Consider the following 22824-nt stretch of genomic DNA (forward strand, 5'->3'; position numbering starts at 1 on the left):
TATAAGAGGTTTCAATTCATCAATATCATCAAGGAGCCGAAACGGCCCGGCCCACATGCATAATTGGGCCTGTTCACTAGAGCCCAAATGGGCCCAAAATTTTGCACTCAGTGGCCGCGTTGCGTATCACTAGAAAAGCTGCGGCAGTTTAAAGTACCCTGGACTTGGTCTACTAGACCATGCAATGTAGTTGTAACAGACATATCTGTGGTTAGTATAGTAAGAAAACCTGGTAACTCCAATCCTATATTATTAGGGTGCATCATAAATGTTAGGAGCTGAGCTATTATGACCTAAATACGAGATAAATTTAACGTAATTTCAATATATAATTAGACATAGTTATTCTAAGTTTTTTGTAAAATAGTATTGGATTATTAGATTCGTCGCTCAATTTCATGATACTTAATTTACTATTTAAGTTTTTGAGAGAGACACTAATTGATCACCGTGTGATTTGTTCCTCTATGCTAAATTGAGTTATTACGGCTAGAATTGTGTGTTATAAATTTGAGCGTAATTTCAACTGTAGCAGAGGAGGAATGCGCGGCTCACGGATGAGTTTGGAAGAGCCGGTCCAACGACTTAACAATCGCTGTCAAAGTTAAAAATGAACCCCAGCCGCGCTAAAAAGAGTGCACAGCCACGAGTCGAGGGGGGGAGAGAGAGAGAGAGAGAGAGAGAGAGAGGAGAGAGAAAGAGATAACTGGATTCCCCTTTCTCTCTCCTCACAGACTGTCGCCACGTGTCACCGACCTGGCGTGAACCCAGGACACCTCCCCCCTTCTCCCCCCCTCTCCCCCGTTAGGGGAGGGCGTAGAGAGAGAGAGAGAGAGAGAGAGGGAGAGAGAGAAAAAGTGGAGATTAGAAAGGGCGGAGGTGTCCAGCGATGGCGCTGTTCCCGCAATGGCATAATCCCCACATATTCCTCCCCTCAATAATTCTCTCTCTTTAATTAATCCACTACAAGCGCAGCGAAACCCACAACAAGAGAATACGATTCAGTTATTTAGCCCCTCTTTTCTCAATCATTCCAATTCCAATTCCAATTCTCTCGGAAATTGTTCCTTCTCTTTTCAATATTTTTGTTTTAAATTAAATCGTGTTTCCCTTCCCAGATCGACGCTGCCGCTGTCGGCCTGCCTAATCTTCTCTTATCTGATTGATTGATTGCATGGTATCTGGACTTCCTTCTTGCGATGATGGGCCGCCGCTGCAGCAGCAGCAGCAGCAGCAGCGGAGCTGCACGGCGAAGTTCCTCTGCAGCTTCGGCGGCAGCGTGCTCCCGCGCCCGCTGGACGGCCGCCTGCGCTACGTCGGCGGAGAGACGCGCATCGTGGCCGTGCCCCGCGACGTCTGCTTCGCCGACCTCCTCCTCCGCCTCCGCGACGTCTTCGACGGCGTCGACGCCATCAAGTACCAGCAGCCCGACGAGGACCTCGACGCGCTGGTCTCCGTCGTCAACGACGACGACGTCCAGAACATGATGGAGGAGTACGACAAGCTCGTCGCCGCCGGCGAGAGCTTCACCCGCCTCCGAATCTTCCTCTTCTCCCACCACCACCTGCTGCTTCTGCAGCAGAACGACGGATTCGATCCGGCGGCGGCGGCGGCGGCGGCGTCGATCGCCGCGGACGATCGCGAGACCGAGAGGCGGTACGTCGACGCGCTCAACAGCCTCGCCGACGCCAAGGCGGCCGCCGCGGGATCCTGCTCGCCGCCCGACCTCCCCCCCGACCAATTCTACGGCGGCGGCGGCGCTGATCTCGTCGGCTTGCGCCATTTGAACATCCCCTGCCCGTCCCCCGCGCAGAGATTCGGCGGCGGCGATGTCGATTCGCCGTTCAGCCCCGCCTACTTCTCTCCCGGGGGATTCCCCCATGCCCATGAGTACAGGGACTTCCCCCCCTCGCCCTCCTCCGCAAGGTTCCACATTGGGATGGGGGAGTTCGGCGATTCGCCGAATATGCAAATGCACCCCCTGCCGCCGCCGCCGCCGCCGCCGCAGCCGCAGATGGATAGCATGGTCTGGCTCCCCCCCGGAGCGGCGGTGCAGGAGAAGGCCGGATTCCCGACCAATTTGGGCCATCCGCATAGCGTTGTTGACGCGAACGTTGTTTGCGAGCATTGCTGCAAGGTTGTGCAGAGGGGGCAGGGTGCTATGTCGGATTCTCGGTATATCGATTCCCGGTGGAAAAATGAGTACGCCGGTCACTTCCCTAGTTCGTGTGCGGATTGCTACCGGAGTAGAGAGGCGTATATGTTAAACCAAGATCCAAGCGACCCCCACTATTGTTACTATAACGAGGTTCACGGTCACGACAGAGGATACTTCGTGCACCATAACTACGGCAATCATCGAATTGACGATCCGAGAGTGCACTTGTCCGGAAACGGAAGAGTGAGCGACCACTATCTTGCAGATGGCAATCCGGTGAATGTTCCTTTTGCGCACGGTCATTATTACGATGGCCATTCGAATGGCATCATCAACGACGATTGTCGTTACCTTCGACCCAATGCGGACGTTGGGAACGATGTATTCCATGCCCAACAGACAGGCGGAGCCGGTCCGTACACACAGATCTCGGGTCTCAAAAGTCAAACTTCCGTGTATGGCGCTGAAGGCCTTTACCAACTGCCGCCTAACTTGCCACCTATCCCATCTTTGAGGAGGAATATACAAGTACCTACTCCGAATGGCGGAACCAATTCGGGCTTTATGCGAGGTACACCGGATGGGAGTCCTAGGTTGCATTACGCAGCGGAAGATCAAGTTCAGAACCAATGGCCTTTATTGAATGACAACATTTCACAAAAAGGTCTCGGCTTTGATGGATTGGCCGGCCCAGAGTTCACTCATCACCAGGGTCCTAGGTTGCAGCTGAATGTTACTGTTCCGGATTCTGTTCATTACCAATCCGGACGAGTATATCCAGAAGTTCCACCGCAAACAATAACCACTGCACCGATTCTCTCGGGCTCAAAACCTCGAGCTTCGGAGGAGAATAACCTGGTTAGAGAAGTGCATGAATCAATACATGCAGAGGCAGCAAAGGAAGTGGGAGAGTCGGAGATTGATATAAATACAGTGAAGCCTATTGAAGAGGAAGGTCATGATTCCAAACACGATGAAGCTGATGCTCTTGCCAGTAATGAATGTGAGCACATTTCAGAGGAAGCTTTGAGCTTCTTGCCTGAGTTGATTGCCTCTGTGAAGAAGGCGGCATTGGAGGGCGCTGAAGATGTTGTGGCAAAGGCTGAAGAAAATGATGATTCCAGTTCTTCTCCTGTTTCGGACAAGAAGGACTCGCCTTTACAGGAATTGGCGCCTCCAGTGAGTAGAGGCTTGAACCTTGGATTGAATATTTACCTCAACCATGCTTGTTTAGTCTCATTCCATTGATTTTTTCTTTTTCTAATGTACAGAATGCCAATGAAGAACCAGATAATGACGAAAATGACAGTGCTGAACAGCAGAAAATTTCCAAGATAGAACCCACAACCGCAGAATTTGAAGCTTTGGCCAAGGGCTTACAGGTTTCTTTCGAATTTGGCATAACAACAATTATCATATTCTTACACTCTGCCATATATTTAGACTGTGAGTTGGTATATGCAGACAATCAGAAATGATGATTTGGAAGAAATTAGAGAGCTGGGTTCGGGTACATATGGCTCTGTATTCCATGGCAAATGGAGAGGTTCAGATGTTGCTATAAAAAGAATAAAAGCTAGCTGCTTCGCTGGGAAGCCATCCGAGAGAGAGCGTCTGGTATTTTCCATAATTCTCTGGTTTTCACAATATGTGGCTAATGCTGCCAGAAGTTGTGTGCTTGCATATCTTGGTCGGAATTTGTGTGATTGCATATCTTTGTCTGTCCTCTTTCATACCATATTTTGTGAAGAAGAGAAATTATAGTGGATAGAAGTAAAATTGTAATGTTTAGTCTATGAAACTGTTGTTACTTAAATAATGGATAGAAGTGATAATTATAACGCGTGTTTAGTTGGATTTCATTCTGTGGTTTGATATTTTGTAGTAAGTGGTATTTTCTCCTTGTATGAGAGTTATACGTCTTGGCGCATTCTTTTCTTTCTATGTATTTTAGGAAGTGGAGAATATACATCACAACACTTTCCTCCTCATGTCATGTAGGAAGTTAGTGACCTCATACAGAAATCAATGATATTTAGGGGGAATAAGTTTGTAAATAAGATGCTGAAGCTCGTTGTTCTCTTAGTTCCAGATTAGTGTTTGGAACTAGAGCCTCAGTTCTGTTTCTGTTTGTCTAATCCTAGTTACAAAGCAGCCTTTCGGATAATTTTTTGATGGTATACTTCAGAAGATGAGTTGCCCATAATTAAATGGCAGAAAATGTGCTACACAAAAGTCAAATTGATTAAGCTTATGGTTCTTGACTTCTTCAGTTGATTGGGCAGTAGGTACTTTCCTATAATAACGTGAAAAATTTGGCATAGTTACTAGGGTGGCATGGTTCATGATATTGTTGTCTTTTATGTGTGAGAAAATCATGCACTCAGGGGCTTAATGATGGTGTACAATCTCCAATTTTTTTCCTGTACAGTAGAGGTTAACAAAAATGTTGTAGGCTTGTAGCTAGCTTAATGAAACAATTTCAGAACAGCGCAGATTTGTTTGTATACTTCTTCTCATGCTTGCTGAAATTTTGTGCATGTTATGATTTTGCTAACCATGGAAGAGTACCGCAGTGTACTTCTAATTGACATTTGGTACTTGCATGACCCTTTTCAATTTATCTTGTAACCTAAGTGCTTTGCTGCAAATGGGGGAAAATTTAGCATCTGTCATAGCGTACAACTTAGGGAGAGCTCTTTAAGGAGAAGTGAAGTAATTATTTCTGGAGCTTTTTTATTTCTGGAACCAGCATTTGTATAAATGTGCGAGGAGTTCTCTCTGTGTACATATGATGATGTGTATTTCTTTTCTTGTGCTGGACTCAAAAAGTAGTGCAAATAGACTGAGTTTGAGTGAAAAATGCTAGGTGCTAGCTCACCTAATTCATAATAGAGCCATTTGAATTGGTGCATTGCCCTTTCAGATGAATTTGGGCTGCTCACGAGTAGCTTCTTTCAGATGTAGATCAAGGAACAAATGCATTAAAGTTATAGAAAGTGATGTTAGATATCATGTTGTATTGTTCTCCTGCTATTTGATTTGCCTTCCCAATTATCTGTATCTGATTCTCTGCTAGACCATTACATTAACTCAGGAAATGCCTTCCTTTCTCTATTTCTGTCACTTCTTTCTTGGTTAATGACCATGTAAGTAGTTTCTCGAGCATCACTCATTATGCTGTGCTTTTTTACTTTCGGAGACTTCATCATAAGTGCCCATTGCAGCCATCTTTATAAATATTTAGTTTCACGGAGTTTCCTAATTTACTTCTCTAGTAAATGATTCTGACGCCTATATAACAATGGTCTGTAGATTGCGGACTTCTGGAGAGAGGCTCTGATTCTCAGTTCACTGCATCATCCAAATGTAGTTTCTTTCTACGGTGTAGTTCGCGATGGACCTGATGGAAGTTTAGCAACTGTTACAGAGTTCATGGTGAATGGATCTCTCAAGCAATTTCTGCAGAAAAAGGACAGGTACCACCTTTCTCTGCTCACAGCATTTAAAAGTGAGGTGGATGTTATATCATCTTTTCAAAAATTGCAGCTCTTACATTATTCCTGTTGCTAATTTTGGTCTTCAGAACAATTGATCGAAGAAAAAGATTAATTCTAGCCATGGATGCAGCATTTGGGATGGAGTATTTGCATGGGAAGAACATAGTTCATTTTGACCTAAAATGTGAAAATTTACTAGTGAATATGCGAGATCCACATCGACCTGTCTGCAAGGTATGACCAACTTGAGTTTTTTGTCAGTCTTGAATTCAGCATTTATGTACTTGGTCTGTATTAGTCCATCTTCTGGGGTGAGTTTCAACTCAAGACAACTTCAGTATGCAGCTTTTTGTGGATAATGAGAGCAATTTATTCTTCGATCAATCTTAGGGACGGTTTGGTAGAAATTTGTTTCATATATAAGCAAGAGTTATAACAATAATTATGGATTGGTTATGCAAATTGCCCCTTTTCAGATTGGTGATCTAGGTCTATCCAAGGTGAAGCAACATACTTTGGTGTCGGGTGGTGTTCGTGGAACTTTACCATGGATGGCGTCTGAGCTTTTAAGTGGCAAAAGTAATATGGTATCAGAAAAAGTAAGATTAATCATGGCGATGAATGCATTGCTTTCATCGTTTATTAGGATACTGGTCGATGCTCTTAATTACTGAGTCAAAGTAGCAATTTAGTGTCTTATATATGAAGAATACATTATTCTTTCTTGTTGTATTCTTTTTGTTGTTAGATCGATGTTTACTCCTTTGGGATCGTCATGTGGGAGCTGCTTACTGGGGAAGAGCCATATGCTGATATGCGATGTGCTTCCATAATTGGTAGGATTACAGCATTCAATTTAACTCAAACTACTTGTTTTGGATTGCTAAAAACTAAAACCTCTTGGGTTGTGTTCTGGAAATTCATTGTGGGCTTAAACAGCTTATACGAGTAATGAGTTTGACACCTGGTTTTCTTTTGTATCTTCAGTTACCGTTTAAGGTGATTTTAGAGCTTATCTTTGATATTTTAAGGTCTTAGCTCTTGTCATTACTGTAGCTATAATTTTTTGGATAAAACACATTACGTCAAATGAGAAGTACAGAAGGTTATATATATGCAACATGAGATAGGCAGACTATGCTCTAGGAAAGGGGAAAAAAAATCAAGCTGTTTACGCACCAAAATGCAAATGAGTTATGTTTTGAGGGCTCGTAGATTTAGCATGATTACATCCTGCATGTTTTCTGATAACTTTTTAAAGAGATTTCAAAGTATTCTTATCTTATTTATATTGTGTTCATTTAAGTTTTTAACGAGCTGTTAGTGAGGAAACTTTCATCATTATGCTTTCTATAGGGGGGATCGTGAATAACTCTTTACGTCCTCAAATCCCGACCTGGTGCGATCCTGAATGGAAATCTCTGATGGAAAGTTGTTGGGCCTCTGATCCTGCTGGGAGGCCATCATTCTCTGAAATTTCTCAAAAGTTGAGGAAAATGGCTGCTGCAATAAATGTGAAGTGAAAGTATTGATGATCCATGCTGAAGAGCTTAAACTCGTTTTCAAGAAGTGATCGTAAGATGCTTCGACCTAAGGCTATAGTGTTCCATAGATCTTGCCGGCTTTTGACGAGAGAGTTATCTTCTCAGATATATCTTAAGTTCTTTGTTGTTGCCGTATATGGCATTTATTCTTCATGTAGTGCGACTACCATTTTATCATATTTGTACAGTACTTGCTTTCCTATGGAAGAGCATGAAGGTTTGATTAAAATGTAAGTTGAATTTCTTAGCTTTTGTTATTCTTTTTCATATCAGAAAGCTGTTTCATTATTTAATATCTACCTTCTCATATTCAGGAGTTATTGCAGAGCATCAAGAATCTTTGGCTGTTATCTGGCACTGGTATATTATAGTCTTTTTCTTCTCGGTGGGAGTTGGTATGTACTAATGTAAATAAATTTTGAGTTGCACAATCTTCTGCCCTTATGAGGGGACAGTGCGTCATGCTTCGATTATGAGAACTTTATCGCAATTTTGCCATATTAGCCAGTGAGGATGAACCTCTACGTTGGACCATAAATAAGTCAAATATAGATATCTCCTATTATCCATTTTGTATAGAATTTTTTAGAAGAATATTGTCTTTTATGTATGAGACATCCAATAGCTGGCATGTATTACCTGGCTTTTCATTCCAGTTCTTTCTATCATGCATATATTATATTAATCTTTACGTCGTGACTCAGTAAATGCAAATATATTGTTGGTGTATATATCTTTGTTCTCTTTTTACTAATTCAGTAATTTGAGATTAAGTGCTTAAATGATCTCACATGCCAAGCTAACATAAGTAACGCATTTGACATCTGAAACATTATGCCAGGCTCTGACATTTGCGCACACATACTTAGTAGGAAAAGCAATCATATGTTGCCGATGCCACCAATTGTATCAGTAGCTAACCACATCTAAATTACAAAGTACTCCTCAAATGATAAAGAAGATATTCTCCTTCAACAACTCTCCAACACTAAGGCATATATTTAGAAGACCCAAAAAGAACACTAGGATGATATTAAGGTTGGGATAAGTCAACTCTTCTTATCCATGCAAAAAATACAATGCTTTGCATTTGCTTGTTTTGGCAGAGTGTGCCAACTTTGGAGGCAATTTGAGTGGGGAAGTTGTTTAGGTGACTCTGCTCCATCAAGTAAGAAACTTCAAGTATTCTCTTTAGAGGATTCCTACATTCTTATTCCCATATCACCGGACAGGTATACTTTCATTCATTTTTGTTTTTGTGTTTTTTTTTTTTTTCCTTTCCCTTTTGTCTATTAGATTTTGATTCATTTTTGGATTAAACCTCTAGTGATGACATGCTCCAAGTTTGACTCCAATTAGTGGTTGACAATTCGCGGTTGGATTGGATGTTTACAGAAATAACTGGTCAACTAAACAAGGACAATTAGTGCTTTACTCATCTTGTTAATATGTGCATGGTTTAGTTATTATATGATCACTTGTAATGAAAAGTGTCTGCAGTTTCAGGCATCGTTGGTGTAAATTAACCAAATACTTGGAGAGTTAACATTGTTTTTCACTTGTTGCCTGTGCTTTTTTTGTTTCGTTTTTCCTTCCACCGTAGATAATTTGCCAACAAATGACTCAAAATCCTTGTTAAACAAAACCGGGTCAATGTTTTCGCCTCTTCAAATTTAGGATTAATTATGAGAATTTCTCTTTTCAGGGATGTTTGGTAGATAGAATTTCGCTTTCATGTTTAACTACTAAACAATAAAATCTCAAGTAAAGATATTATAGATATCAAATTGATTGAGGAGCACTAATTATTGATTGATTATGATGCATGGAACATGTTTTTGTAGTTAGCATGTAGTGACCGACTGTGCAGCATGATATGGATTGCTAGCTCACCAACCCACACAATGAACTTAAACAAATTATATAATGCTTGCTTTCTCTGTTTTACTCAATCATAATAAACCAGTGAATGTGAGGAGCATAGGTCCTAATTAGCAATTTAGCATGAAGTGTTTTTTGACACCGATTTTCATGGCTCTAATGAAATAAAGCACTCTATCTCTACTATGCTTCTTTTCATTTATTTTTTTTTTTATATTTTCCTCCCCTTTTTGAGTTTTGAGACAACCTTTAATTAGCTTTTGAAAGGTAGTAATCTTGGACTCCTAAGCATGTAGACTTAGCACTACAGTTAACATATTTTAGTGCCAAAAGAAGTTGAAAAGAAGCTTCAAAAGTGAGATTAATCGGAGTGTCGACATCTCTTGTAATGTGAGAGAGGAGGTAGGATCTCTTTTGGCATGACACGAAGTTATTAAATTGGTTTTAAGAGGAAGGGTTTCAATTTTTGTTCTACTTTTTTAAACTAAATTACTATTGGTTTAGTGATAAGGTATCCGAGAGTTGATTTTGAGGTTACTGGTTCTGAGTACATTATGATTAAATCGGTAATAATAGTGATTCACTGATTTGGTAACTTTTCTTTTCCTTTTAACAAATATGTGAAATTTGAGACTATATAATATTTTTGTTATCTGATTAGTTAATCATACTGTACTTAACTAAACTCTTACTAATTCCACATGCAATCAATCACCTGCGCAGAGAAGAACTTTCTCTGTTTATTTCACTATCATTTTCACCTGCTTTTTGATAGAAAAGTCATTCATTATGGTGCTCAAAATCCAACTGGCCTCTTTTTTTTATGGATGGAAATCCAAATTTGGTCTATTAATGCCCTCATTGATCCCCACTTCTTTTTGTTTCCTTTTTCTTTTTTTCCCCCTCTTTTTCTCCTTTTGTGATCCCTTGTACATATCCCCTTTCCCATGAGATTCCTAATGTTGTAACAAGGACAAGGAGAAAAATACCCACATCTCCTCCCCTTTTTCCTTGCTTGTTTATAACTAAGTCTACTTACTTTATGTAATTAACACTATCTTTGATGCAAGTGAGTCCTCTTTTTTTGATTATTTTCTTTAACCCCCCCTTTTTTCTGTGTGTATGTGGAAAGGTGGGGGTGCTTTTTTATGGGACCTTCTCCTTTAACTACATGACGGCACAAATGAGGTCAATGTGAGGTTTTCTTATCAATCCCAACACTTTAGGGTTTTCTTCTTCTTTTCTTTCTTTGTGCGACAAATTAAAGTCTCGTTTGGTATCATGTTTATTATTTATTTTGTAAAATAAAATTTTATATATCAAAAAGTGGGGGGTATCCAATGTTGGCTTTAAATAGGTCAGTATCCTGTTCTGTGGCGGAAGGTCATGTTGGGCCGAGTCACGTTCGAAATTGTGTGAGGCTGGGTAGGCCGAGCAATATTCGAAGTGGCGTGAGGCTGGATGAGCCGAGTCACAATTGAGATCCATGGGCGCTGTATCTGTACGCTTTAAGTGAATTAGCTGCGTATTTCTAACAGTTCGAGCTTTTGGAATTAATGGTTAGCGCCAACAATCCAGCATCCAAGGGCTTTATTTCATCACATAAAATAAAATTTTGATCTTTTTTCTTTCAATGTCTTTTTAAACAAATTATCATATATCACTTAACCTAATATATTATAAGTTAATCAACTATAACAACAAAAGAAGTCTTTTTTTTTTCAATATATCAAAGTAGAATTAATGTTTTAAAAAGTGAAAAAATGACAACTATACCGAAAAAGTGCCTAAATATGCCTTACATATGTTGATTATACTATGTTAGTTAACTTGGTTATTGATAATAATAAGCAAATATTAAAAAATATTATTTTCTAGTAGTTTAATTTTTTAAAAATAAATAGTTGTTTCACATAATATTAAATTAAATAAATGATTATTTCACAGCTAGATGGTTGGCACATGAGCTAATAGTCATGTTAACATATAATGGTGATGAGCTTGGAGAACGCCCAGCTTGGGGATAGGGGGACGATGTGACACGATTTGGGATCGGTGGATGACGAGGAACGGATCGCAGCGGCCGTGTACTGCAATATCCGGACTGATAGCTTGTAGGTGGATTATTTGAGAGGTTAGAAATAGTGTCATATTTAGGAAGACCCAACCGGATCCCCTTCAAGCAATCCATAAGATTAAACAGTTGACGAAGTTTTGGGACCATGTTCTGGCTAGCCGCTTGTAGTTTTTAAACTTTTTTATTTTTTTTTCGCCCCCCTTGAGGCCGATGTTGTCTCACCCATATAGCCTAGTTCATTCTATCAATAAATGAAACATGTAGCGTGCTATTTTTTCCTTAAAAAAAAAAAAAACATATAATGGGTTCACTGTGAAAAGGGGTAGTTCCTTGTTGACTCATTATGTGGGCTTAATTTACAAGCACAAAAAAGAAAGTGGCATTAGTGCCTAGAGCAAGAGGAAGTGGCCACCCTCTTTACTTAATCCTCCAAATTAATTTGTCAGTTGTTTCACACTAAGCTAGAAAAGGAAGCATTTAATTTCTACCTCATGAAAAAAAAAGAAAAGAAAAAAAATCACAAGAGAGACACTTGGCCTTGGCCCTGCTTGCTTGGCAAGAAATTTATTATGTCACATTTATATCACATCATCAATAATAAACTAATTATATTTTTTTGAAAAAAAAATATAATAAAAGTATCTTTTTAATAATTTTGATGAGATGGATGAATCTGAGAAGAATAATATGTGGAAATATCACAATAGTTAAACTTTTTCGCTTGCTTGGGCACACAATAATTGACTATTTGGGTACACAATTGATGCTATTGTGGATTATTACTCTTTGTTGGAGATTAATTAGTTAACTTAAGTCCATCATCTTTGGTCATCTATGTTGGCCACCACCATCAACTGCTTTTTATTGAAACATGCAAATTACTATCACCACAGATAGTTTTGTACTAGAGATCACCATTAATTACCACCATAATAATTTGTTAATTATGTTCTAATTTAAAAAGAAAATTAGAGACATATGAATTCTAAATTATAAACCTCCATGGAATCTTGCTAATGAGCCTAATTAAGCGAGCTAATCTAAATTTTATGCCCTACATGGACTTTTATAAAAGAAAACTTGAAAACTCAACAACTACAATAAAAAAAATGAAAGGTTATAAGCTTTTTTGAAAATTACCTCAAAAGTTAGGAACCCATATGAAAATTATCCAAACACACAAATTGAGCAAACCATTTAAACAATTACACAACAAGGCTACAATTTTAATTTTTTTTTGAAAAAAAAAAAAAAAAAAAACTCGGCCAGAAATGTAAAGCAACTAGCTTGAAATCTCAAATTAATGCTGGGTACAGTCTGTATCCGAGTTCGGAGCTTAATTACTTCACATTTCTAGCTGAGTTTATTTTAAAAAAAATTAAAAAAAGGGATAATATACTATTTCTTTTCTAAAAAAAAAAAGAAAAAAAAAAGCTACAAAGATCAAATTAATAACACCCTCATTTCTAACGCCAAAAATGCATGCATGCATCTACTTTCAATACAGAAAAGTTGAGAGTGAATGAGATCTTTGCTTTTTCTTTTTTTTTTCTTTCTTTCCCATCAAATCTTTTTATAGTTTAGCTTTGGTGACATTTCCTGTAAAGAAGAGTCAGTGAGAGAAACGCAACACTTGCTTTTATCTAGTGACTATGTTATGTAAGGGGCTCTGTTTTCAACATGCTTGGAGCAACTATTCTCCACAAAGCACTCATGCTTTAATTTGGTCTCACAAAGCCAAACAAAGTGGCTAAACTTTGAATGCAGGTATGTCAAAGTGTAGGTTGCCAAAACATTTGATCATCTGTTTATGCTTTATATATATAAGTATATCTGTAGTAGACCAAAACCTATGATCAAAAATCAAAATAAAGTGAAATAAAATAAAAGAAATGTTACCCAAACCTCCAAATGGCTCCTACCACTACTGTTCTTTACTATCCAATTTTATTAGGAAAAACTTCAAATTCCTCCCTTGTGGTTTCACTTTCTTTCGCTTTAGTATCCTGTGGTTTAAAATGTATCAAGTTAGTACACTGTGGTTTCTCACTTTATTATTTTAGTACCCTGTGGTTTAAAGTGTATCAAGTTAGTACCCTATGGATTTGCACTTTATCACTTTAGTATCCTATGGTTCCGCACTTTATCACTTTAGTGCCCTGTGGTTTAAAAACGACAGGGTACTAACTTAATACAAAAATAAAATCACAGAATACTAACTTGATACAAAAAATAAAACCACAAATTTTATGACCCTTTAATAGTTTGGTTAGTGATATAAAAAAAAAATATGAAATTTGATTTCTAAATAGTTTAAATGATTTACATTACATTCAACAGTACCAATTATCGATTTGAAAGCTCAATCATCAAAAATAAATTGATGGTGAACCTAACGGTTTACTACTGATAGTAATCCAGTCAAACTCATTATATATCATTATTTTTTAAAAATATTTTCAAATAATATATATATATATATATATAATATGGCTGGAATACTATCAATAGCATCAAGCTATTTATGCTATTAGGTTTTCGGTCCTTAGATGAAAAAATGTACGGTTACGATGATGTAGGTTGTCTAGGGTTGAGTAAGTTATTGGTTGAACAGTATAATTTAACAGGTAAAAATAGTCAAAGGGTTAAATCTAACGACGGAAATTAAATTCGGTAGCACCGAGTACTTGGTCCTATCGATAGTATCCCAATCGGACTCTACATAGATATAATATTAAACAGACCGTACATTTTTTAAAAGCCTATGTAGCCCCGGTCACACTTTTCTGGTAAACCTAGTGGGAATTCAATCCTTCCATCTTCATAGTTTGGTCATTTAAGCAACCTTAAAATATAGTGATGACTTTTTTTGCACATTAATTATATAAGCCATGATGTTAGATCGATCTCTCTTCTACATTGGGGGCTCGATCTCGCTCTAAGCTATGACTCGAGCACTATGTCGGTAACCATACCATCGTGGACTTTGTCAATGATAGATTGGAAATCTAATACAAAAATACACACAGTAAAAACCTAAACAAAACCAAGAAAATTTATTTATGCATTAAAAGTGCTGAATATAAAATATAAAACGAACGTTTTCTGACAATTTAAATTTTTGAAGAAAAGAGTTTGTTTCAAATTATTTAGCATGATATCAGAGCAAAAAAATTTTAGTTTGAATTACTTCTTAAGCCTACCAAAATATTTAAATTTAAATATGTAGCTAGGGAATAACAGTTGTTTCACATTATTCAACAAAATGTTATGTAGATAAGTTAGATATGTGGAAAGTACCTAAACTTCTTATCGATAAAAATTGGTCCTTGCATTTGTCACTTATAAGTATAGTTTAGGATCAAATTATAATTAAGGTAAAAAAATATGCAGAATTTACTTGAAATATGAACCATTTTGAGTTTGCTCTCCAATTACCTTTCAAAGTTTTGATTTGCTATTTATTTTTTTCAATTTGTTTGATGTGAGCCGGTCAACGGCACTTTAACTTTGAAATTTGAATGCATCTTTAAATATCTTTACAGATTTAGTTAATATATTTTATGTAATTTTCATAAGTATAAGTTTATTAAAGTAAGTTATATATTAATCAGCTTAAATTTTTAAAGTCAAAATACTATTAACTGATTCAAATTAAATAAATTAAAGATTGAATAGTAATATAAAAATTTTGAAAGATTAACTAGTCGACTATAAAAATAATCTATAGTTTATGTAAGTTAAGTGTAATTTTATTTATAATTAACTAAAAGTTAATGAACCAGCCTTAATATTTCACCTAGAAATTAAACGTGTTCAAAAGTTGACCCAGAGAAAAAGTGGGCCAAAAACCCAAGTCAGTTCACCAGCACTTTTGTCCTATAGTAAGCATCACATCACAGGATCAATTCAAATGGCATCATGTGTTAATTTGCCTCTCCGGGTGTTACTCACTATAAAGCTTCCTAAGTCCTCTCCTTAGTCTTTAGTTAATGTTAACTACAACTCTCTCTCTCTCTCTCTCTCTCTCTCTCTCTCTCTCTCTCTTACTTAATTGGATATGAGCAACATATAGCTAAGAAGAGTGACCAGTGAGAGATAGAGAGAAGAGATAGATCGTGTGTGTAGAGATGGGTAGGGCACCTTGTTGTGATAAAGCCAATGTGAAGAAGGGGCCTTGGTCACCTGACGAAGATGCCAAGCTTAAGGCTTATATTGAGGAGCATGGCACTGGTGGTAACTGGATTGCACTCCCTCATAAGATTGGTGAGTCATTAATCAACTCTCTCTCTCTCTCCCTCTCTCCCTCTCTCTCTCTCTCTCTCTCTCTCTCTAGAGTAGGCAAAGAGAGAGTGGGATATGTATGTCATGCAACTTAATAGGTATTGTGGATTTGGGTTTTTCTCTCTCTAGTTCATCATGGAAGTACATGAGGTTAGATGAAGGAATTATGGAGTTCTCCACATGTCAAGCACCTGTTTCAACCAAGAGAGATGAACTTTTACAACAAGAGATCATTTTGAGGAGAGCTTTACTTATGTAACTAACCAACCAGATCTTAGACTAGTCAACTCACTTTCTTGTGACAAAGTCATAGGTTCAAACATGGTGTCTACACTTTGAAGAAGGAGAAAAAGAAAATAAGATAATATGAACCTTTTTATTAAGAAATACATTGTAGTCATAATTGTAACTAATTTTACATTTGCAGGTTTGAAGAGGTGTGGCAAGAGTTGCAGGTTGAGATGGCTCAACTACTTGAGGCCCAACCTTAAACATGGAGATTTCTCAGAAGAAGAGGACCAAATCATATGTAGCCTCTACATAAGTATTGGGAGCAGGTAAGTGTACAAATCATATGTCTCCTCAAAACCCTAGGATCCTGATTAAGCAAACTCAATCTTTCTTCTCTCTCTCTCTCTCTCTCTCTCTCTCTCTCTCTCTCTCTCTCTTTGAGAAGTCTCTTAAGCTCATCATAAACTTCATTAGGTGGTCGATAATCGCGGCTCAGTTGCCGGGGAGAACAGATAACGATATCAAGAATTACTGGAACACAAGACTTAGGAAGAAATTGTTGGGAAAGCATAGAGAATCATCTCGCAGTGGTGGCATAAGAAATAACCAAGAACACAATGAGCATACAGTGAATGGGATGAATTCGCAAACCCTGAGTGCGTCGGCCGTCGAAAGAATACAACTCCACATGGAGCTCCAAGGCCTCTACAACCCCTTGATCTCCTTCTACAACATTGATCCTTTACTGTGGCAGCAGCAGCTTCCTTCAGTGGAAGGAGTCTTAGAATCCAATGAACAAAATGTTTCAGAACACAAACATGACATACCATGTAGCACTATTGGTGCAACTATGCAAGAGAAAATGGATAGCTCGGAATTAGGATTTCCTTCACCAGCGAGTAACGGTTCTGTCGGTGCGGAGAACTCGAGCTCGAACTTGAGCTCCGCGGCCGTGCAGCTTCAGACGGAGCTTCATGAGTTGCTCTATGGCAAGAATAGCAGTTGCTTTGAAGCGCAACGGGAGCATCGGTCAACCGGACTAGAGTGGTTTAAAGAGATGGCCAGCGGAGAAAATGAGAACACGAGTTGGTGGGGCGCGAACAGCTTCGACGATGTATCGCCATCGGCTTCAAATTCTTGGGGTTCTGCTTCGGCTCGCCATCCGGACTCAATGTTTCATGACTATGTATTAGGGCAAGATCTATAGGCGTTGATCAACGAAGTGGAGAATTTTGATTTTGATGATGTGCAAGTTATTCAATGCGTGAAGTTGAGTCGAAAAATATATGTTGTTTATATGTGAATAATAGTAATACAATGTATTAATCTAGCTGTAGTTTGGATTATTCTTGATCTCCCTCTTCTTCCATGAGGTGTTTCTTTTTCTTCTTTTTTTCCTCTCTTGTGCATCAAACATTCACTATGGAATTTATATTTAGTTTTCAAATTAAGAGTAGTAAGCTATGAGATCAACTTCGGCTTGTTCTTTTGTGGTGAGATTCAATTTGGCTTTGTATATAAAACAATTAGGGTGTGTTTAGTTTCTGCTACTGAAAAAAAAATTTTCGGGCTTGAAAATTATTTTCCTAGCGTTTGATTTGACGTGAAAGAAATTTTCCGGAAAAGTTACTTTAAGTTACTTTACGGATTCCATGAAAAAGCAAGCTTTTCGTTTTCCACTGAATATCGGCGGAAAATGAAAACTCACCATGAAAAATCGCAGCTCAGGTGTGTTCCTTGCATGGCGGTCCACGAGCTCGTGGACAGCGACCACTCACCTACTCCCCCTATATATAATAGCACCAAATTATTGGTTTAGGTTTTCGGCTCTTACATGAAAAAAATATACAGTTAAGATAATATGGGCCCCCTAAGATTGAGTGAGTTATTGAGTAAATATTATAATCTAACGGGTGAAAATAGTTAAAGGGTTAAATCTATCGGCGGAAAATTTGGTAGCATCAAACATTTAGTGCTATCTATAATATCTAAGTCCCTCTCTCTCTCTCTATATATATATATATTATATAATATTGTATACATACTATTACATAACTTATCAATTTATCATATAATATAATATTTTAATAATTTAATTTATAAATATAAGTTATAATAATAAATATATTATTATATATAAATAATATATTAATATATAATAAAAAAATGTAAATTTATTTTTCTTTCAACCAAATAAGTGTTGCTGAAACTTTTTTTTTTTCTATAAACCAAATGCTAAAAAATGTAGAATTTTTTTTCATCGAAAATTTTTTTCCACCAAAATATTTTTTTTTCATAATTTTAAGTAGAACCAATCGTACCCTTAGCTCATATGCACACACTTTTGGAATCCATTACGGCCCTTTTGGGCTTGTAGATTTCAAATGGGCTCAAATTAGGCCCGAGATCATGTCTACATACTCAAAATTTATCGAGTCTATAATATTTAGGTACCAATGTATATATGAAGAACTCTGACCTGCTCAACTCTTGACTATTTGGAATTAAGTAATTTTAGTTAAAAAAAAAGATTTTAGCAAAATGTTCATTAACGATTAATTTCATCAAATTTAATGACTTTAACTACTTTTTAACTAGCAAATAAAATTAGAACAATTAATTAATAATTAAGAAATCGGGTAGAGTCATTAAATTCGATAAAAATTTTAGATTAACAAAGTATAAAAACCCAATTGGAGAATGCGCCGTCCATTTGTAGCTAATAATTATTAGCAACTCTAGATAGTGTAATCACTATTGTACTGCGTTACATTTTCGTCTCTTTCATACGATATTATAATAACATTTATTATTAATCAAGTAGTTAATAACCAAATTATACGTACATACGCAGTAACGGTCTAAGCCATGCATGCATGCATGCATGGAATATACATGCTTGCACCCTAGCCACAAACAATCTTCAACAATTTCTTAAGATTTTCCGACGAGCTCCCTCCGACCCCCGCCGCCGCCTCAGCCTTAGCCTTGATTTCCCGCGCCCGCTCCCTCATCCTCCGCCCCTCCTCCCCCCTTAAAACCACGTCCAGCGCCCCCGCCACCGCCTCCTCGGCCGCGACGCCACCGCGCAGCGTGATTCCGATCCCCCACATGCTCTCCACCGCCCTCGCGTTCATCCGCTGGTCCCCGAAGAAGGGCCGGCACACCATCGGCACGCCTGCAGCGACGCTCTCCAGCACCGAGTTCCACCCGCAGTGGCTCACGAACGCTCCGACCGCCGCGTGCCCCAGCACCACCTTCTGCGGGGCCCAGCTCACCACCAACCCGGTCCCGTTCGCCCGCACCCGGTCCGAAAACCCGGGAGGTAGAAGCTCTTGTGCGCTCTCCTTCAGTGACCACACAAACGGAGCTCGGCTCGATTCCAAGCCATTGGCGAGGGCGGCGATCTCTGCGGGGGGAGGCATCGCGACAGTACCGAAGCCGACGTAGGCGGCGGAGGCGGGAGGGTGTTGGTCGAGCCAGGAGAGGCAGTTGCTCGGGTCGGGATCGGCGAGAGGGTGCGGGGGATCAGCGAGGAGGTGGAGGGGGCCGATGGGGAGGTAGTGATCAAATCCAGAGGCGAAGGCAGCATCGGTGGTCACGTCAAAGCCGACGAACGTGTTGAGGACGAGGGCGGCGGCAGTGGGCGGGCGGCGGAGGAGGCGTTCGGCCATGCTGCGGAGGAGGACAGCGATCTGGGAGTAGGGGGGGCCGGAGACAATCCCTTCGGGGATGTCGCGCACGCGGTGGTGGCCGGAGAGGCCCGGGATGTTGTCGAGAGCGTCGTCGCCGTGAGCTTCCATTGCTAAGGAAATCAATAGAACAGTAACACTTACTAGCTTAACTCGAAAGTGTTAAAATAAATAAAAAAAAGATATATATATATATATATATATATATATATATATCATTATTAGTTGGAGGTTTTGAGTTAGATTCTTATGGTCAGATTCTAATTTTAAAAGTTTCTCACTGTACCGATCATCCCTACAACAAATGGCAAAATACTTGGTGATTGGTACCTAAGATTTCAAGTTCGATTCCTACTTTCAGTTAAGTTTATTTTTAAATAAAATAAACAAAACGGGTAACATGCATGCTACCTATCTCTCAAAAAAAAAAAAAATTTCTCTCCATTATTAATCAAAAAAATTTCGCATCCAAACTTTAAACAAAGTGTTAAACAAATATTCAGTATAAATAGTTTCCCCTCCATCTAAGTATTTAAGTACATAATATATTCTACGTACGTGCCAACCCACGTATATAATATTAGATTTATCCACGTCCAATTGAGAGTCTCCAGGTTTCACTTTTCGAAACCACTTACTTTTTAAGAAAAAATATGGAAATAAAAATCTGAGGGATTAATCGAAAATGAGTAATCGTTTACCGGGTTCGAGTCCAATTTGACTAATTAAACACCCTCTTACTCTAACCACTCAAAATAAGAGTAAAAATTAAAATAAACTATTATTTACTTTATGGATCGAAAATGAGTAATTGTTTACCGACCGTAGAATTTTTATTTATTTTTTAAATTTTAATTATTCAAGACTTAGACAAATAATATTAAAAGTATAAATAAATAATAATATTAATAGTTATAATAATTTAATATTATATAATTTTTTTGTCGCATCGCATCCGTCACATCGCGTGGGCCAGTTAATATTTTTGGAGCTTTTTGTACAAAAATAATTATTGAAATCTTTTGTACAAAAAATATTTAACGCACGAGACAAATGCGCCTCATTTTTTAGTACGACATTATAAATAGATGTGACGGGACAAGCACAACATTAAATACGTACACCTTTTCTTCTGTCTATTACAAAATGTCAAAATCTAAAAGAAAAGTATGTAAAGATTTTTTTTTTTTTAACTTCCGCTTTTTTTTAACAAAGTGTTAGAACATTTAATTTTAATAATTTAAATTTTAATTTTATCAAATAATTTCATAACTCTTTTTTTAATTAAAATGATAGATTACATAACCGTTTTTATCCTATATATATATTACATAAAGTCACATTAAAAACTGAAATTTTGTTTAACCATTTCTTCGATCTTAAATTTAATTATTAAAATTGAAAGAAAAAATATTTTATTTTTGACATCTTACAAAATTATATAAAAAATATCAGATCTAAATGATAATATAATAATTAAATAAGTTTACTTGAGAAAAAAAGCATATTGAATTATTTAATAAAATTTAAAAAATATAATCATTAAAATTAAAAGTTTAGACGCCTATGTATAAAAGAGTTAAATTTCAAAAGGTCTATGTACATTTTATACAAAAAAACCACCAACCACATAAAATATATTGATTATACTTTAATAAGTAAAATGAAGCTAAGCAAAGAGACTAAGAGCCCATTTTGTTGGATATAATATAATTAGAGATCGTGTCGTTGAGCGCGTACGTAATAGTTACTCTTAATTAGGTCTATTAATTGCTGGATATAAATATTAGATAGTACAGCGATTTAAACTTTTGAGGAATTGATAATTACTTCATATTAATCTCCTTAAAAAAAATTTCTCATGTGATTTAAATTTATGTTTAAGTATATAAAAATATTTTAAATATAATTGGTTCATATTTTAAAGTAAATTTATTTTATAAGAAAATATAAATGAATAGAATAACATATTATCTTTATCTCAAAAAATAATGATATAAAAGGCCAATCAGTACTTAAACATAAATATTAAAATCATCCAGTATAAAACTTTAGTCGAGAGTTGAGTTTTCTAACAACATCTTATTATAGAGATTCGATTCTATGTGGTTTCACACATTCTTACTTTAATATTTTGTTATTTAAAATGTATCGCTTTCATATTCTGTAATTTTATTTTTTTTATTTTTATTATCCTTTCTATTAAATTTTTTTTGTTAAATTATTAATAAAGTTAAAATTAAAAAATATTATTGTAAATATTTAATAAACTATAAATAAAGTATCTGAATTTTTTTTTTGGTATATAATTTAACAAAAATTTAATGAAGTAACTAATAAAAAATATAAATTAAAATAAAATAATAGAGTACTAAATTGATACAGTATATTAAACAAACGAGGGAATACTAAATAAGAAAGAAAGTAGGAAACTACGTACAACGTACGTACATTGTATTTAAAGTTTACTGTACAGAGAGATCGAGTACGTACCTTGGCGTGGCGTAAAATTCTAGAATATATTAGTGATGTGGCGTAATAAACCAATCAAATTAATTCTTTTAAGAATATATGTCCCATCATGATTGTAAAAAAGTCTTTTTATTGTACTTTTGTTTGCAAAAAAGAAATGTGATTGGCTTGTTATTAATGACGTGGTGTAAGTGTGATAGTGTAGAATTCCTCCTACCTTCGGGTCCTAGGCCGAACGTGGTGCGAAGGAGATCCCTGCGGAGGTGCGCGACGAGGCTGTGGGGCCCGGCGGTCCAGAGCGGGACCCAGGGCACCCCGATCTCCTCCGCCGCCTCCCCCGCCGCCCACACCAACGCGTCGCTCACCACGCAGCTCACCTCCCCCGCCGCCGCGGCGAACCGCCCGATCCGCCGCATCTCCTCCTCATCCCCCAACACTCCCTCCCCCTCCCCCTCCCCCTCGGGGACGGCGACGAGGCGGAGGTTGGGGACCACCTGATCGCAGCCGCCGCGGAGCGGGGCGAGGTGGCGCGCCGTGCAGAAGAAGGAGAACGTGGCGGCGGCGGAGGGGCAGCAGGCGAGGGCGAGGGCGCGGGCGAGCGCGAGGAGCGGCGCCGTGTGGCTGCCGGAGGGGAAGGCCACCACCGCCACGTGGGGGCGGCGGCGGAGGCGGCGGTCGCAGTCGTCGTCGGAGGCGGAGGAGCCCATTTTGCTGAGGGGGGCTGGAGAGGAAGAGGAGGAGGAATAGGAGGAGGAGGAGGTAGTGGTTGTGTTCTCGGACCGCGACGTACCCATTTTTATAAAGGCTCCAGTGTTCTCGGACCGTTGGGCTAGCTACTTCACGTGAAGAGCTACCTCCGCTCCAAAATTTCTCTTTTGGCACTGTACGTGAGATATTTCTAGAATAGGACTTCTGTGCCGTTGGAAGCACAAAAATTTTTGTACTTATCTACGGTCCTTATCTACCGTCCCTGGAGCAAGTAACA

General features: G+C 38.2%; 3 protein-coding genes across 5 annotated transcripts; 2 read left to right on the forward strand and 1 right to left on the reverse strand.

Annotated features, from left to right (window-relative positions):
• Positions 708 to 8775, forward strand: LOC109726179. Of its 3 annotated transcripts, XM_020255663.1 has the most exons (12): positions 708 to 1004; positions 1119 to 3337; positions 3430 to 3540; positions 3623 to 3775; positions 5474 to 5637; positions 5745 to 5892; positions 6135 to 6257; positions 6407 to 6494; positions 7015 to 7432; positions 7517 to 7597; positions 8309 to 8434; positions 8530 to 8775. In XM_020255663.1, exons 2-9 carry the CDS (start codon positions 1175 to 1177, stop codon positions 7179 to 7181), a joined length of 3117 nt encoding a protein of 1038 aa, XP_020111252.1. In that variant the 5' UTR covers positions 708 to 1004; positions 1119 to 1174; the 3' UTR covers positions 7182 to 7432; positions 7517 to 7597; positions 8309 to 8434; positions 8530 to 8775. The 3 variants fall into 3 exon arrangements, with proteins under 3 accessions (XP_020111252.1, XP_020111230.1, XP_020111241.1); XM_020255641.1 differs by lacking the exons at positions 8309 to 8434; positions 8530 to 8775 and having other exon boundaries at positions 7517 to 7884; XM_020255652.1 differs by lacking the exons at positions 8309 to 8434; positions 8530 to 8775 and having other exon boundaries at positions 708 to 3337; positions 7517 to 7884.
• On the forward strand, positions 15166 to 17030 carry LOC109706694 (transcription factor MYB36-like). The gene is made up of 3 exons (XM_020227646.1): positions 15166 to 15426; positions 15872 to 16001; positions 16150 to 17030. The coding sequence occupies exons 1-3, from the start codon at positions 15291 to 15293 to the stop codon at positions 16880 to 16882; spliced, it is 999 nt and encodes a 332-aa protein (XP_020083235.1). The 5' UTR covers positions 15166 to 15290; the 3' UTR covers positions 16883 to 17030.
• On the reverse strand, positions 18370 to 22587 carry LOC109706629 (anthocyanidin 3-O-glucosyltransferase 7-like). The gene is made up of 2 exons (XM_020227571.1): positions 22057 to 22587; positions 18370 to 19480 (listed from the first exon to the last, which is right to left on the reverse strand). Exons 1-2 carry the CDS (start codon positions 22544 to 22546, stop codon positions 18582 to 18584), a joined length of 1389 nt encoding a protein of 462 aa, XP_020083160.1. The 5' UTR covers positions 22547 to 22587; the 3' UTR covers positions 18370 to 18581.

Source organism: Ananas comosus, linkage group 2, assembly GCF_001540865.1.
Source record: "Ananas comosus cultivar F153 linkage group 2, ASM154086v1, whole genome shotgun sequence".
In the NCBI taxonomy this organism is placed as follows: domain Eukaryota; kingdom Viridiplantae; phylum Streptophyta; class Magnoliopsida; order Poales; family Bromeliaceae; genus Ananas; species Ananas comosus.